General features: G+C 40.2%; 1 protein-coding gene across 1 annotated transcript in view; it reads left to right on the top strand.

The window, feature by feature from the left end:
• The window catches only part of itpr1b (inositol 1,4,5-trisphosphate receptor, type 1b), a 506,200-nt gene that overhangs the window by 176,386 nt on the left and 314,058 nt on the right, over positions 1 to 15,756 (top strand). The window contains exons 12-14 of the mRNA XM_043708559.1: positions 5,961 to 6,115; positions 12,621 to 12,720; positions 12,809 to 12,969. Of these exons, the coding sequence (XP_043564494.1) occupies positions 5,961 to 6,115; positions 12,621 to 12,720; positions 12,809 to 12,969 (416 nt within the window). The remainder of the gene's footprint in view (positions 1 to 5,960; positions 6,116 to 12,620; positions 12,721 to 12,808; positions 12,970 to 15,756) is intronic.

Genomic DNA, 15,756 nt, shown 5'->3' on the forward strand with positions numbered 1-15,756 from the left:
TTTGGATTTTCATTTTCCAATTTCGGAAAATGTTAAACTGAGGGAAGAATTTCGGTTGACCAAAGTCCGCTCATTAGTGAGCGTCTCTACGTGTACATATGTTTTTGGTAGTGGGGCTCACGTAGTAGCAATCCCGTTCCATTAAGTTTTTTTCTTCCTTTCCAAACTCCCTGGCATCTAGACCCAGGGAGAGATGTAAGCATTTCTACCCTGTTTGGCATGAACAAAGCTGTATTTCCCTTCTACTGAAATATAAAATTGCAGCAGCAGGGGGAGTATTTGTACTGCACTGTCCTTCTCCTCCCCTTTCCTCTTGCGTGTTTCCCTACCAAATCTCTCTTTCAATAGCAATGTAATCTGTACTGGCTGGCTGAAATCTGTACTTTACAAGTCCACATGTTTTAGCAGACTTATGACAATTCTGTCTATTAGTTACCTGGGGTGCGTAAAACTACTGGGCAAGATGGTAAACTGGTTTATTAAAAATTGTCAGGGCAGTTGGCACTGAATTGTGATGGCGATACAAAAATCAGAATTCATTATTTTTATGATTTATTAACTAAGTAAGCTGTAATGGGGGGAGAAAGTGGCACAAATATGGATGTTTCAGTTACAGATAAGGGCAGCACATTCATTTTGCAGTGTTTCCTTAATTTATGGAATGTGAATGAAGGGTCTACTGAATTCTACATTTGACAGTCCGTAGAATATATGTTGTCAGCTTGAATTTCTTAAATTCTTTATCATTTAATACGCTATTCACCAGTTGCATGAACTGGATTGCGGCCTTATCTGTTTGTTCCATATATTTGTGGAATGGTCTCGGGGTGTGTCTCTCTCTCTTTTTTTCAAATACACCACAATTTTATCATGCATTAACGTTTGTGTGGTTGTGACCTTGGGAGGTGGGATTCTAGGGAGATTTAGAAATATAACAAATTCCTGGGATTTTAAAGGAACAATGCCGTTTGGAATAGTCAACAAAGTACGGGTTGAAGATTCATTGCTACTGCCACTAGACATTTGGATGTTTGCCCAAGGGAAGGGCATTCAAAATCAAGAGGAGTGTTCTTGCAGTTATTTTAGAGACTTAGACTTTTTTCTCATCCAATATGGGCATATGGTGGGTTGAGTGAAATTTGAATGCTGTATATGAATTATATTTAAAATGGGGATTTCTCATTCAATTTTGCCTAGAAACTCAGTGGGTAATCCTGATGTTTGTATCATGCTGTACATGATACAAACATCAGGATTACCCACTATCATGTTGTACGTGATATGAACATGAGGATTACCCACTGAGTTTCTAGGCAAAAGTGAATGAGAAATCCCCATTTTAAACATAATTCATATACAGCATTCAAATTTCACTCAACCCACCATATGCCCATATTGGATGAGAAAAAAGTCTAAGTTGTTGTGGCCCAGGTTTAACATCTGTTTATGAGCTCACAATTCCACTAAGCTTCAAATTTAAAATGTGTTGTGTATTTCCCTCTTCCAGTCTCTATAACCACCTCAAGCCCATAATCCTGCTCCTTTCTGAACACACACTCTCTCCCAATGTCAACCTCCTGTTCATTCTGTCTCCCTTTGCCTGATCATTGAATGTGCCTCGTTGTCAAGCACATGCCCTTGAATACCCTCCTCAGACCTCTCCATATCTTTCCGTTACTTGAACTTTTTATTTGTAGCCTCCTTTAAAAGTCGATTCTGCTTCCAAGCATTTGATGGCATTTATGAGCATCTCCTTTAGCATTGTGCTCGTTTTTATTTCCCCTTTCATCTCCTGTAACACCCGAGGGATGATTGTCCAGATGCTAACTGATTTGTGAATATTGGTCAAGTGTCCCAAGATCTTGTTCAGATTTGTCATTAGATCTGACCTGGCAAGTTTGACTTATGTATAATTAAGCAGGGCATTTGAGTGTGTAACAGTGACCTTGCACTGTTTACCATGTTGAACATTGAGTTTTGTTTTATTTTTGTTGCTGCCTTCTTTGTGAAGCTTAAAACATTATTAAAAATCCTCAGAATATATTCTTCTGCTTAAAACTTTTGTCATAACAAGCATTGATTAACCAGGCTCCATGTTTAACTGATCATTCTCCCTTTCTGCCGACACCAGCACAAAGCCACCATCAAACACCCCTTCTGCTCCCCTCTTCCAGTCCATTCCTAAAGGACCACTCCCTCTATGATATGCCAGCTACCTCTCTGTCACACACCATTCCCCTCCTCCTTCATGTGACGCCTGCCCAAGCAGGCACAACTGATACCACACCTGTCCCTTCAGTCATGCCCTTTCCTTCCCATTGTCCAGGACTCCAAATGCTGCTCCTTCCAGGTGAAAAGGGGATTTTTCCCCCACTTTTTATATGGTACTTTCTGCTCATGATGCAGGCTCTTTGAAACTGGGGATATTAAAGTCTTAGCAAGGGACTTTCTCTTTTAGTGGAACATCTCCAGTGGTCCACATGAGTAATTTGAGATGTACAACATGGAAGTAACCCTTTCGTCCAACTCACCCATGCCAAACAGATATTCTAAATTCATTTAGTCCCATTTCCAGCACTTGGTCCATACCCTTCAACCTTTCCCATCCATGTTCCCATCCAGATGCCTTTTAAACATTGTAATTGTACTAGCTTCTTCCATACACGCACCACCCTCTGTGAAAAAGTTGCCCCTTTTTAGGCGCCTTTTTAAGTCTTTATTCCCCTCCAACCTAAACCTATACCCTCTAGTTCTGGACTCCCCGAACCCAAAGAAAAGACCCTATCCATGCCCCTCGTGATCTTATGAACCTCTATAAGGTTACCCCTCAGCTTCCAATGCTGCAGGGGAAATAGCCCCAGCGTATTCAGTCTCTCTTTATAGCTGCTGGCAACACACTTGTAAGTCTTTTCTGAATTTTAAGTTTCACAACATTCTTCCCGTAGGAGGGAGACTAAAATTGCACACAATATTCCAATAGTGACTTAACCAATGCTCTGTAGAGCCACAATGTGTCCTCCCAACTCCTGTACTCTATGCTCTGACCAATAAAGGGAAGCATGCTTCTGATTGCCTTTGTTATTTCTCTGTGTCACTTCCATTACAATCTCTTAGCCCTCGGCCTCCTACAGTGTTACAACTCAATCTCAAACACCTATACCTCATTATACACTTCATAACCATAATAGACTCAACAATGAGTTCAAAACTTTCAGTTTGTACTAATGCTCCCATTTTATTTGAACAGTAGCTCTTAGTAATCACTTTACTATTGCCAATTACACATCTTCCAGCTGTACCACCTTTTCTCTTGTCACGTGGTCATTCTTGTACCACTTTATCCTTTTGCTACTTCGACTCTCCTGCCTTCAGCCTGTTACAGACTTTCCCTCTTATTTATTCATCCCCTTGTCAGTATCTATATTCGCTCAAAGCCTGTTACAGCTCCAATTCCTTTCCAACATTTCCTGATTCTTGACATTTGATTTATTTTGCTTTTGAATAAACTTTTACCTTTGTGTTGACTGTTTTAAGGCAAGCCTGGGGTTATCTGATGGGATAAAATGTCCAAAAAACAACATTGTTTGGTATCATGCCAGATGCATATCTAATTAATCTTTTTGCTAGACCTTGAACTAGCTATCACCAGCCTATCATATGACTGCCGTTATAAAGGGTACACAAGTACAAGTCCTGGATTACATGGAGAACTTGTACAGCGGAAGTAAATTATCACTTGGCACAATTGAAAGCAGTATTATTGATTTTAGCAGTTCTGGTTTGTCAGGCAGATCTTCCAGGCGGCTGCACGGTTAACTACTAACTTTGAACAAAGTGCAAAGTGTATTAAGTTTTAAAAAAAAAAAAAAAATCCAGGCTTGACTATTGAGAGTCTGTGTTCAAACATTTGCTTGGTGTATTGCAATTTTACTGCCATACTATGGCTTGTGTTTCTAGTTTGAAACTGTTTGGTGTGAGGGTAACACTGAGGTTGAGAAGTAGAGTTTGGCTGGATAGTATTAGGAGGAGAGTGCTATCACAGCCCTCCCCTGAGTCTGTTCCATTGTGCTGTCATCTCTGGTTGTTCTGCCGTGCTAATGGGACAGGGCATGCCACAGGGGCATTGGCCACGGTAGTATCTGGGGCATGAGGATTCTCTGAAAAACCACTGTCAGGCTGTTGCTCGACTCCCAGGTGGTGTTAAGGAGGACGTTACAAAGTTGACAAGTCTTAGTTTGCCATTGTCATTTCTGGTGTCTAGGTTGATGCCAGATGGTCCATAATTCTCTTCAAGCTTGATTATAAGTAAATGAATTGTTTGGTCCAATGACATTTCTGTAGTTCTAGAATCATACGTAGGACAAATCAACAAAAGGTACAGCAGTTTTTCTTCCCTGAATGCTATTCATGACCAGATGGGGTTTATGACAATAGCATAAGCTATGTGGCCTCCATTGGGCCCAACATTTGTTTTTAGTGACAGGAATTGTCCTTTGAATTCAGATTTTATGATCTGTTGTTGTAGGATTCAAACCAGGGGCCCCTGAACACCCAAGTCTCTCCATTGCTGACAATACCACTATTGCTTCACTTATATGGAGATAACATGAAACAATGGCATTGAAGATGGTCAGCCATGATATTGCATGGCAGAGCAAGCTTGAGCTGAATAATCTCCTCAATCAGTCACCAATTTGGTCAAGGTCTTTGTTATAAATCTTGATGCTGGTTTACCCTATTTCTTGGTTAAAGCTCAAACAGCTTGTATCAGTTTTCATTTTCTTGTATATAGCTTGGAAAAACAAACATTTGATTTTTATTTAAAAGGAAAAGAAAGGACTTCAATATGGTCAGATTTACAGCAATTGTCACTTTTTTTTAATCTCGCGGTCTCGTTCCATAAGTTTTACTGTAAATTAAAACTAATCTATTCCTTTCACAAACTTAGAGCTTAAATACAAAACATTTAGATTTCACATTTAAAGTTGCTCATTTTCTATGTACAAGTCCAGTCACAGGAGCTGCTGATATTTAAATGCCAAATTTTTTATCAATTGAATTCAGTGTCTCAGTAATGCTATCAATCGTTCATTGTAAAAAAAATCATTGACTCCACTAACGCTCCTTAGGAAAGCAGATCTGCCATCCTTATCCCTCATTGTATGTGGGACCTTGATGTGTGCAAATTGAAATTGAATGCAAATGGGTTACCGCATTTTCCACCTGACTGCAGACACAATGATGGGGTTGATTCTCAATTGCCCTCTGAAATGGTCGAGCAAAACATTCAGTTGAGTGATCACTAGGGATGGGCAACAAATATGCAGGCCTTACCAGCGCTGCCGACATCTCTCAAAAGAATATGGAAAAGGGTAGTGCAGCAATCTCCCCACCTCCTCGCATCTACCATTGGTTCCCCTCTCTTGTTAGCTTGTTTGGTCAATGCTCCAAGCACCGTGGTCTACTCATGTAGAGAGATTTTGTGCTTTGACTTAGTTTGGAACTAAATGTCTTCCCTTGCTCGCGTGCTTATAACAGGAATAGTAATCCTTGGAACCTTCGCCATCTTTTGCTAATTCTAAAACCTTTAAAGTGTGAAGTTGACCACTTGTTCTATGATGCGTACACAGGAAATTCATCTTGAAATTAATGTTGTTTGTGTCACTGCTCGTTTGTGAATTTGATGCATGGAAAGGATGAGACTGCAGGTGAAAATGGGGCATTTGTGAGATGGAGACTCGAATGCCAGGAACACTATGCTCATTAAGGGTTCCCTGCTTTAGTGTGAACTTGGTGCTAACTTTGATTAAGTTGCGTAAGAAACTTGGATTGTGTTGGAGATGATGGCCAAGAAGACATCCGTTATTCTCATCCACTCCTCTAAGTTCCAACTAGCACTCAGCCCTCTTCTAAAGCCCTGTCTGAAAATGTTTAAATCTTCCTCCTTTTGTCTCCGTTAGATTGACTCTGATCAGGAGGCCATGAGAAACAGAATACGCAGTCTCCAAGAGAAGGTGATGTACACATTGGTGTCTGTGCCTGAAGGGAATCATATCTCTTCCATCTTCGAGCTCGATACAACTACTCTGCAAAGAGGGGACTCGCTTGTTCCGAGGTATGATTGATTCGCAACCAAATGATTGCGTCTGGGCACGTTCAGATGTAAATTTATAGAAATTGAATCGTGAAACAACAGCTCAATACTTGGAATGGTATCGACATGTATTCAAAAGTAAAAGTTAAAATTGTAGCTGTTTTACATATTTGGATCAAGTTCTGATCATTTGGAATTTTCTTTTGAGCTTGGCATAAAATTTTCTACAGTTTGTGACAAAATGGGCTACTTCTATTAGGGACTTTTTTCCAAAGCCGATCTGGTGATCAGATTTTTTTTACTGGAACTTCGCTGGAAATTTGGGCATAAATAGAAGGGAAGATTGATTTGTTTTTTTTAGATTAGATTACTCAGTGTGGAAACAGGCCCTTCGGCCCAACAAGTCCACACCGCCCCGCCGAAGCGCAATCCACCCATACCCCTACATGTACCCCTTACCTAACACTACGGGCAATTTAGCATGGCCAATTCACCTGACCTGCACATCTTTGGACAGTGGGAGGAAACCGGAGCACCCGGAGGAAACCCACGCAGACAATGGGAGAAAGTGCAAACTCTACACAGTCAGTCGCCTGAGTCGGGAATTGAACCCGGGTCTCAGGCGCTGTGAGGCAGCAGTGTGCCACCGTGCCACCGTGCCGCCCACCACTATATAAATTTGTATTTATATAGTACCTTGTATGACCTCCAGGTTCCCCAAAGTGCTTGAGAGCCACTTTTAAATGACTGGCCACTGCTGTAATGTTGTGAATGTGGCAGCCATTTTGTACACAGCAACGTCCCACAAACAGCAATGAGGGCTAAACCGATGCAGCAATGTTGGTTTCAGGACAAATACTGTCCAGGATGCCAGGGAAAACTATTATGCTCACTGAGGAGGGAGATGATCAATTTGACATGTCATTCCGAAGATGTCAGGTCATGTGAGGTCTCCATAGTGGGATTTGAGCCTTTTATTAAAACCTATTCTCAGTATATGAGCAATGTCAGCCACATCAGTGCATATTTCTCATCACTAGTTATCTTTTGAGAAGTTGATGATGAATGTATTCCAGAGGTTTACTCAGGGACATGTTTCTTTTGTTAAAAAAAAAACAAAATCCTCGCAGCCCTCCAGTCTGACAGCATTCATACAGTGAGAATCAGATTAATGTTTTAGGTTGTGACTATTGAATGATTGATTGCCCAGGCCAGTACAAAGGACAGTTAAGAGTGAGACATAAAACTGTGGCTTTGGAGTTGCATATCAGCCAGTTTGAGTGAGGATGACCAGTTTCTTTCTTGAAAGTGAATCAGATGGCTTTTTTACTACAACCTGGGGGTTTCATTGTTATGAACATTGTTAACTAACTTGCAGGCTACGTTTAATGGTTTACATTGAGCTGGTGACTCCCCGTAATTCATAAGTTGTTGGAGTGTAGGTTCATAGCTCCTTGAAAATGGAATCGCAGCGAGATAGGATAATGAAGAAGACGTTTGGTATGCTTTCCTTTATTGGTCAGAGTATTGAGTACAGGAGTGGGAGGTCATGTTGCTGCTGTACAGGACATTGGTTAGGCCACTGTTGGAACATTGCAGCAATTCTGGTCTCCTTCCTATTGGAAAGATGTTGTGAGACTTGAAAGGGTTCAGAAAAAATTTACAAGGATGTTGCCAAGTTAGGATTTGAGCTAGTGGGAGAAGTTGAATAGGGTAGGGCTGTTTTTCCTGGAGTGTCTGAGGTTGAGGGGTGACCTTTATAGAGGTTTATAAAATCATGAGGGGCATGGATAGAATAAACCAGACAAAGTGTCGTTCCTGGTGTGGGTGAGTCCAGAACAAGAGGGCATAGGTTTAGGGTGAGAGGGCAAAGATATAGGAGACTGAAGGGGGCAACATTTTTCATGCAGAGGGTAGTAAGTGTATGGAATGAGCTGCCAGAGGAAGTGGTGGAGGCTAGAAGGTTCAAGTATATGCTCCATGCTAGTCTGAAGACTTAACTAATGGTGTCAAATTTGTTTGTAATCAGAAATGCAAATAGATGCATTTGGATCCCTGTTTATAGAAGTGTTCTCTCAGTGGATGACAACTTCATGAGACTGGATTCTCTCTCTGTATTATGCTATGTGTTTGGAAGCAGAGGAGAGGCTTCCTTTTGAGGCAAGAAGGCCATCAGTGTAAGATAGTCACCAAGTAATCAAATGAGGAATTGAGAATAACTCCTTCACTGGAGAATGTGGAACTCATGACCACAGGGAGTGGTTGAAGCAAATAGTTTTGGTACATTTTAAGGGCAAACTAGCAAAGTGTTAATGGGAGCAGAAAATAAAGGATCACAATGATGAAAGACTTGTGGACACAGTGAAGTAGATCATGACCATTAGCACAAACACTTGGGTCAAAGGATGTGCCAAAGCCATCTGAGTCACTGGCAACTGAATTTTCTTATTTCCCAACTTCTGACCTAGGTATGGTTCACTGGTAGAGTAGGGAACAGGAATTGCACCTGAAACTTGCAGATCTCTAATACCATGCAATGCCCTTATCCATTGAGCTATTGAAGAATCTCTTGTGATAGATGTAGACTTTTTTTGCATTTCTTTTGCAATGGTGTCCTCCAATTGGTCATGCATCAATCAATAGAATGCATCTCCATTAAAACTATTCCTCCATGTTTTGGATGACACTTTGGGGCAGGTGGGGTTCTGTTTTATGAAATATCCTAGAGGTTTGTTGTGGCCTTGCCTCTTAATCTGTCGGTCCACTTGAGAACAGAATAGACCACCATTGCTTCCAATTTCAGTCTATCCTTGGAAAACAAAGAAGCAAGAACCAGTTCATCTTCCGATACACAGGTTTGTTCACCATGTTCCATACAGTGCAAATGCAGACTAACTGTTCCTTCGACAGACCAGCTTCCCCCCAGAGGTGGAAATTCCTTTTCTCCTATCTTCCCCAGTTAGTCTTTTAATCAAAACAGAGCATTCATATGTACATATGTAATGGAGGTGGCTCAGTGGTTAGAACTGCTATCTTATTATGCCAGGGATCTAGGTTCAGGTCTAGCCTCTGGCTACTGTCTTGTGTGGAGTTTGCATGTTCACCCCATATCTGTGTGGATTTCCTCCAGATGCTTTGGTTTCTTCCTTTAGTCCCAAGATGTGTGGGTGAGGTAAATTTGGGTATGCTAAATTGCCCATAATGTCTGTTAGGTGGATTAGCCATAGGAAATGCAGGGTTACAGGCATATGGTAGGGGGTTGGATCTGGGTGGGATGCTCTTTGGAGGGTTGTAGTGGACTCAATGTGCCAAATGGCCCCCTTCTACACTGTAGGGATTCGGAGGGTCTGGGACTTGACAGCACAAATTTGCCGCTGTTTTATGCATTACAACAGTAATTTTACTTCATAATATTTGGGTTTTAAAGCACTTTTAGACCTCTTCAGTGTGTGGAAGGTGGGAAATAAATCTTTTCTGTTTTCATAATGTAGTGTTCTTGGTCAACTGCTGTACATTGTGTTGATTGTCTGGCAACCATGTGATACTCGCCATCTTTGGCTCCTGACGTCCCATTCCAACAAATAAATCAACCTTTCGCTAGTAAATAGGATGTTAAATGGCTCTTGCAAGCACTAGTACCAAATTGGCACCTCTATTTTGTGTACATTTCCTCTGCATTCCCTGCAGCTTACCACCACCTTCCTTTTTCAGATATTAGTCTAATTTACTCTTGATTCTCTGTCAGACCTGCCTCCAACACACTCCTGGGCAGATTCCAGATTTAATCACTTGCTCCATGGAATAGATTTTCCTTCTGAATTAATTGCTGTTTTTGCCAATTACCTTTAAATCTGTATCCTCTCTATTCTCAGTCCTTCTATCAATGCAAATGTTAAGTACACATGCATGTTGAAATAGTGACTGGCAACATTACCTCTTATTTTCATCTTCTAATGACAGCAGACATCAAACTTGAATTCCCAAATCATCATGTGCCCAGTGATGAACGTGCCAGATAAGCCTGCTGCATATGATAAAATATAGTATATCTGTTAGTGGCAATGTGGCAAATGCACATTTTTGCATCCTAAATCACTTAATGGAAATATTTATTTCTTTGAGAAATCATTTGCACAGAAGGTGTTTGCAAATTTCCCATTTCCCCAAGTAAGTGCAAGTTCTGAGATTTGTGATTTTTCTTTTTAAATTGCTGAAAGAGTCGTGTTTGTGATTTGCAGATTTGTTTGCTCCCTCATTTGAGAAATCCCAATTCAACACATTAAATTGCTTGGTCAACAAAGATCACATGTTTTATCAGAATTTGACTGCAGCTGCTGGGTCCAAGAAACAAATGCTTCATTTTGCAGTGCACTCATCCTGTGACAACGTGCAAACAATTATGCATGGTGAACGTAGCATTAAGGCTGTCGATATTCAGTTCAGAGAGCAACAATTTGCTTCACTCAGTCACTTAAGTCTAGCTATTTCACAGCCCACAGTGCAATGAACTGATAACAAATGTTGAAATGCCTTGATTGACTGGTCACTCTTGGTATCAGTCATGATCACAAGGTATTTTACCTGATACAGCAATGCTTATGTTATCCCTTAACATAAAAAGGGGTAGCTACCATAGTGTTGAAGAATTCTACAATCCTTGATAATGGTTATACATTATATGCAAATATTGCATATTTTGGGTATACAACAAAAGGATGTCTTGTCATAGCATGTCATGCGTCAAGTGATTCTGAGTAAGATGGAGTCTGCAACCTTTTTTTTCCCTACAGGCGCATGCAATGAAATAACAATAGTATGATGAACGCGTCTCCCCGAGGTATACTGCACACTGATTAATAAGATATCATACAACCTGGCTTTGTACTTGGAGTCCTGAACGATGCAGCTTTGTTGAGAAACATAGCTAGGGCAACAAAACAGAATACTTGTCCCCAGTACTCTGAAACAAATACATTGTTCAAATACTATATTCAGTAAATGATCTCCAGCAATACACAAGGCTACTTGTACACTAGATTTAATATGATTTGTTAGTAGAATGATATTACTAGTTTTCAAAACTGGTAAATAGCTGCATATAAGCAAAGATCGGATAATATGTTTCATGCGTCAAAACAAAACTGCATTTAATACAGAAGGAAGGCTGAGTCGATACGTCAATAGGTGTTATGACCCCAGGTAATGTTATGACTGGAAAGTCAAATCTTGGCCTGATTGAATGTTTGTAATTATTTTGGTTGTATTTAGATGGTCTCTCATTGAAACATAAAATTCAATGTTGCTGATTTTGATTTTAACAATAAAACTAAAATTTACTGAGCAAACTAAAGGTGCATAAAATGGAATAAATGAATTATTTATTTACCAAAAGATTTTAAACACACTGTAAACATATAACCCCATTAATTCCAAATAAAACTCCTTTATAGACCCCAAAAGTACTCCTTGAACAGCGCTCCTACCAGAGACAAACCTTTTTCTAACATGTTAATAAGCTTAAGTTAACTGTGACTTCAACTGCCAGTCTGGAATGTCTGATGCTTCTTTCTGAAGCTTTTGTGCACTTGAATTTCATAATTCTCAGCTTCAACTAACTTGAGTTTATTACAAGCATTTTTGGTCTGGAATTATCACCTAACTGTACTCTAAGGAAATCTATTTTTAAGATTTTCTGCCTTTCTCAAAAGCATTACTTTACACAACCATCTTCTTCCAAGGGTTTGTGCAAAACGATCCCAAGTTGAAACTAAAGGGCTTTCTTCAAGCTTATGGGGGTTTTCCCTTTAATTACTAAAACGTTGAGAAATTTCTACCAGATATTGATGTATAATTGTTGAAGTTGCTTGGTCATGAATCCCATTAATGTACACAACAACCCCTTTGTTCTGAAGGTTAGCTCTTGCAACCTATTTTGAAAGTAGTGACCATGGCTGCAGAAATACTTGCAATTTAATTCAGACACAGAAAAATTCATATGTCACCATTTCCTAATCCAAAATCCAGACTAAAAATAAATTTTTGTGTTTTTATATAAATAGCAAGAGTTTTGTTGAAAACCTGTATTGTAAAATGTTGCTTTTTGCCATCTTACAGTGTGTAGATCTGTATTGGGAAGAGTGATGAGCATCACATATTTTCCATGAAGATCGGTTTTCCTTTAGTGATGTCAATATTACCACCCACCCCATTCTACAATTTCTTAAGCTACAAACTGTAACCAAAATCTCAAATCTTTTAGCTGAAATACTGAAACAAGGTTGAATCAAATGGCCATCTAACATGTTATTTTTCCCTGTGAGTTAATTCACCCTTTCTCCAAACCTGGTAGCCTACCTCTTCACCAGGTTTCCTAAAATGTCCTTACTTGACAGTGTTAATCTAAGATTCTGTGAAACATTTGAGATGTTTTAGAACCATGGTGGCTCTGCATAAATTCAGATTGTTTTTGTTCTCCAAAATAGTTGAGAAATCCACAGTCAAATCTTTAAACTTACGTGTGTTTCAGGAATTCTTACGTTAGACTCCGGCATCTCTGCACAAACACATGGGTTCACAGCACAAATATTCCAATTGATAAAGATGAAGAGAGGCCTGTTATGTTGAAGGTAAATTTGGTGGAAAATGATGTGCCTAACTTTGAAAAGCTAAAGGACTGCTGTTTATTGACAGTTTTCCTATCTCCTTCCACTTCAGATTGGCACCTCTCCAACTAAAGAAGATAAAGAAGCATTTGCTATTGTACCTGTTTCACCAGCTGAAGTGAGAGACTTGGACTTCGCCAACGATGCCAGCAAGGTATTGGCCTCAATAGCTGGCAAGCTTGAGAAGGGCACCATTACTCAGAATGAAAGACGGTAGGTGATGTCGTCTTTATAACTGGCAACTAGTAATTGATCATCTGTACTTTCCAGACATGTTAAAACATCGAGACTTCTTCACTGCTGTTACATTTGATTTCAGTTTCCCTCGCGTGCTGTGTTTTTGGATGACCATTTGGAAGCATGACCAAAGCTCTTAATTAGATATCCTGATTGGGAAAAAATATTGCAAATTGATCAAGGTTCTTTCCGTCAGTTAGTGGGCGGCACGGTGGCACAGTGGTTAGCACTGCTGCCTCACAGCGCCAGAGACCCGGGTTCAATTCCCGCCTCAGGCGACTGACTGTGTGGAGTTTGCACGTTCTCCCCGTGTCTGCGTGGGTTTCCTCCGGGTGCTCCGGTTTCCTCCCACAGTCCAAAGATGTGCAGGGCCAGGTGAATTGGCCAAAATAAATTGCCCGTAGTGTTAGGTAAGGGATAAATGTAGGGGTATGGGTGGTTTGCGCTTCGGCAGATCGGTGTGGACTTGTTGGGCCGAAGGGCCTGTTTCCACACTGTGATGTAATCTAAAAACTCTTGTAAATAACTCTGGAATGTTTGAGATGGTTTTGGGGTGAGCTGCTATGAGTTATGTCAAGGTCGGTTGGGACGTTTACTTCATCTCCATTTTGCATGTAGGTCAAAATTAACATCATGGTTAGTTGAAAACTGGGGAAAGCTCTGAAAATTAGAGAACATAGTGAAGAATTTTGGATGCTGGAGACAGAAATAAAAACAAATACAGTAGGGCAAACGCAACAAGTCTGGGAATATCTGTGGAGAGAGGAAAAAATTCATGTTTCATGTACAATATGACCTTTCTTTGCAACTGAAAGGGGTTGGAAAAGTGGGCTGCTTTTATGGTGATGAAAAGGGAGGAGGAGAAAGTGCAACAGTTCAAGGTCCCCAGAAGGCAAGGCCAAGGAAGTGCAAATGGTAGTAGAGGGGTGATGCAGATGAAGAGTATGTATTAATGGAAGGTGTTAATAACAGAAAATGAGTCAGCTCCGTTGAGACCAAACCTATGCAAATAAGAGATGTGTGGGGTTGGTGGAGGGAGGGGAACAGATGTAATCGAAGTGGAGGAATGAATTAATGGTCTGAATCTGTTGCACTTCATTTGGGTCCAGACGGCTGTAAAGTGCCGAAATGGGAAATGAGGGTCTGTTCCTGCAGCCTGTGTGGGCCTTTTCTGGGTCTGCAGTCCGTCTGGGACAGAAGTCTTAAAGTGCGAACAGGATGGCTTATTGAAATGGTGAGCGTCCTCAATGCTGAGGTTCATCCTAAAGGCAGAGCAAAAAGATATCCCACTGCAATTTGGTCTTGCCAGCATTGGAAAAAGCAACATTGAGCTGTGAGTGTACTAAACGAGATTGAAACAAGTATAAACAAACTGATTACATAAAGATAAACCTCTCTTTTATTATTATTATTATTATTATTATTAATAATAATAATAATAATAATAATAATAATAATAATAATTGCAAAAGATTTCCAAAGATGGAGACTTTGGTGAGGATAGGTTGGATAGGCAAGGACGTTGTTTCCCTGGAGCGTAGCAGGTCGAAGAGTGACCTTAGAGAGGTTTATAAAATCATTTTTGTCCTGGGCTCGCTGCTGTGCTCCAATGCAAGCTGGAAGAAAAGCACCTCATTTTCCTTTCCATGACAGTAGCACCTTACAGCTGTTTAGAATGGAATAAGTTTTCATGCCTTCTTCACTTTTATTAGCACTCCCTTTGCCTTTTTTGCTTTGGGGCATATTTACCATCTATTTAATTGTCCTTTTCCTCCCCACCCTTGTCCAATGTAAAACCTTCACATCTCCCGTACCCTTTCTCCTTAGAGTAGAGTCCTCTTGGGCTCAATGATAACTCTGTTGCCCTCTGCACAGATGCTGCAGAGACATGAGACGTGTTTTAGGAATAAGAGGCAATTATTGTTCCTACTCTAAATAATCTATTTAGAGTGTAGTCAGATTTTTGCTATTGAGTACTTCTGATCTATAAAATCTTGGACCATATTTCTTCAAGTGTAAATCTCCATTTGAATATTTGTAACTGAATCTGTATGTAAAATGTCCATGCTGTACTTGAATTCAAATCCTCTGTTCTCAACCTGCACCAAAGTATTTACTACTACTCAGCTTATTCAAAAATGTGGTGTTCAACTATGTCATAAATTAGTGTGATACGTCAAGACACAATGTGTGAACTTCAAATGTGGAAAAGATTTGAAATGGGTCCAGTTATTCTCCTTCACCCATTTCCTCAAATATGGCATTGATCCATCTTGGTTGGCTATCTAAGGACAACACAATTGGAAGGCACACTGCAGGAATCAGTGTTATGTCCACTTTGTTGGTTATTTATATAAACGACTTGGATGAGAATATAGGAAGTTTACAGATGACATCAAAATAGGTAATATGGTGGATAGTGAAGAAAGTTAATTGAGAGTTAATTGACTGACTGACTGGGTTAATGGACCAAAGAGTGCAGATGGAGTTTAATTTAGGTAAATGCAAAGTAGTCCATTTTGCGAAGATACAAAAAGGGCAAGGCTTATGTGGTTAATGGTAGGGCTTTGAGGTGTTTTCAAACAGAGACATATGGTCTCGGGTATATAGTGGTGTACCTGAAAGTGGTGTCAAAAGGAGACAGGGTGATGAAGAAGGCATTGGGCATGCTTGCCTTGATTGGTCAGAGCATTGAGTATAGGAGTTGCGATGTCATGTTGCAGATGGTGAGGCAAGGTTTGGAGTATTTTTGTATGGTTCTGA

Source organism: Chiloscyllium plagiosum, chromosome 18 (genome assembly GCF_004010195.1).
Source record: "Chiloscyllium plagiosum isolate BGI_BamShark_2017 chromosome 18, ASM401019v2, whole genome shotgun sequence".
Lineage (NCBI taxonomy): Eukaryota > Metazoa > Chordata > Chondrichthyes > Orectolobiformes > Hemiscylliidae > Chiloscyllium > Chiloscyllium plagiosum.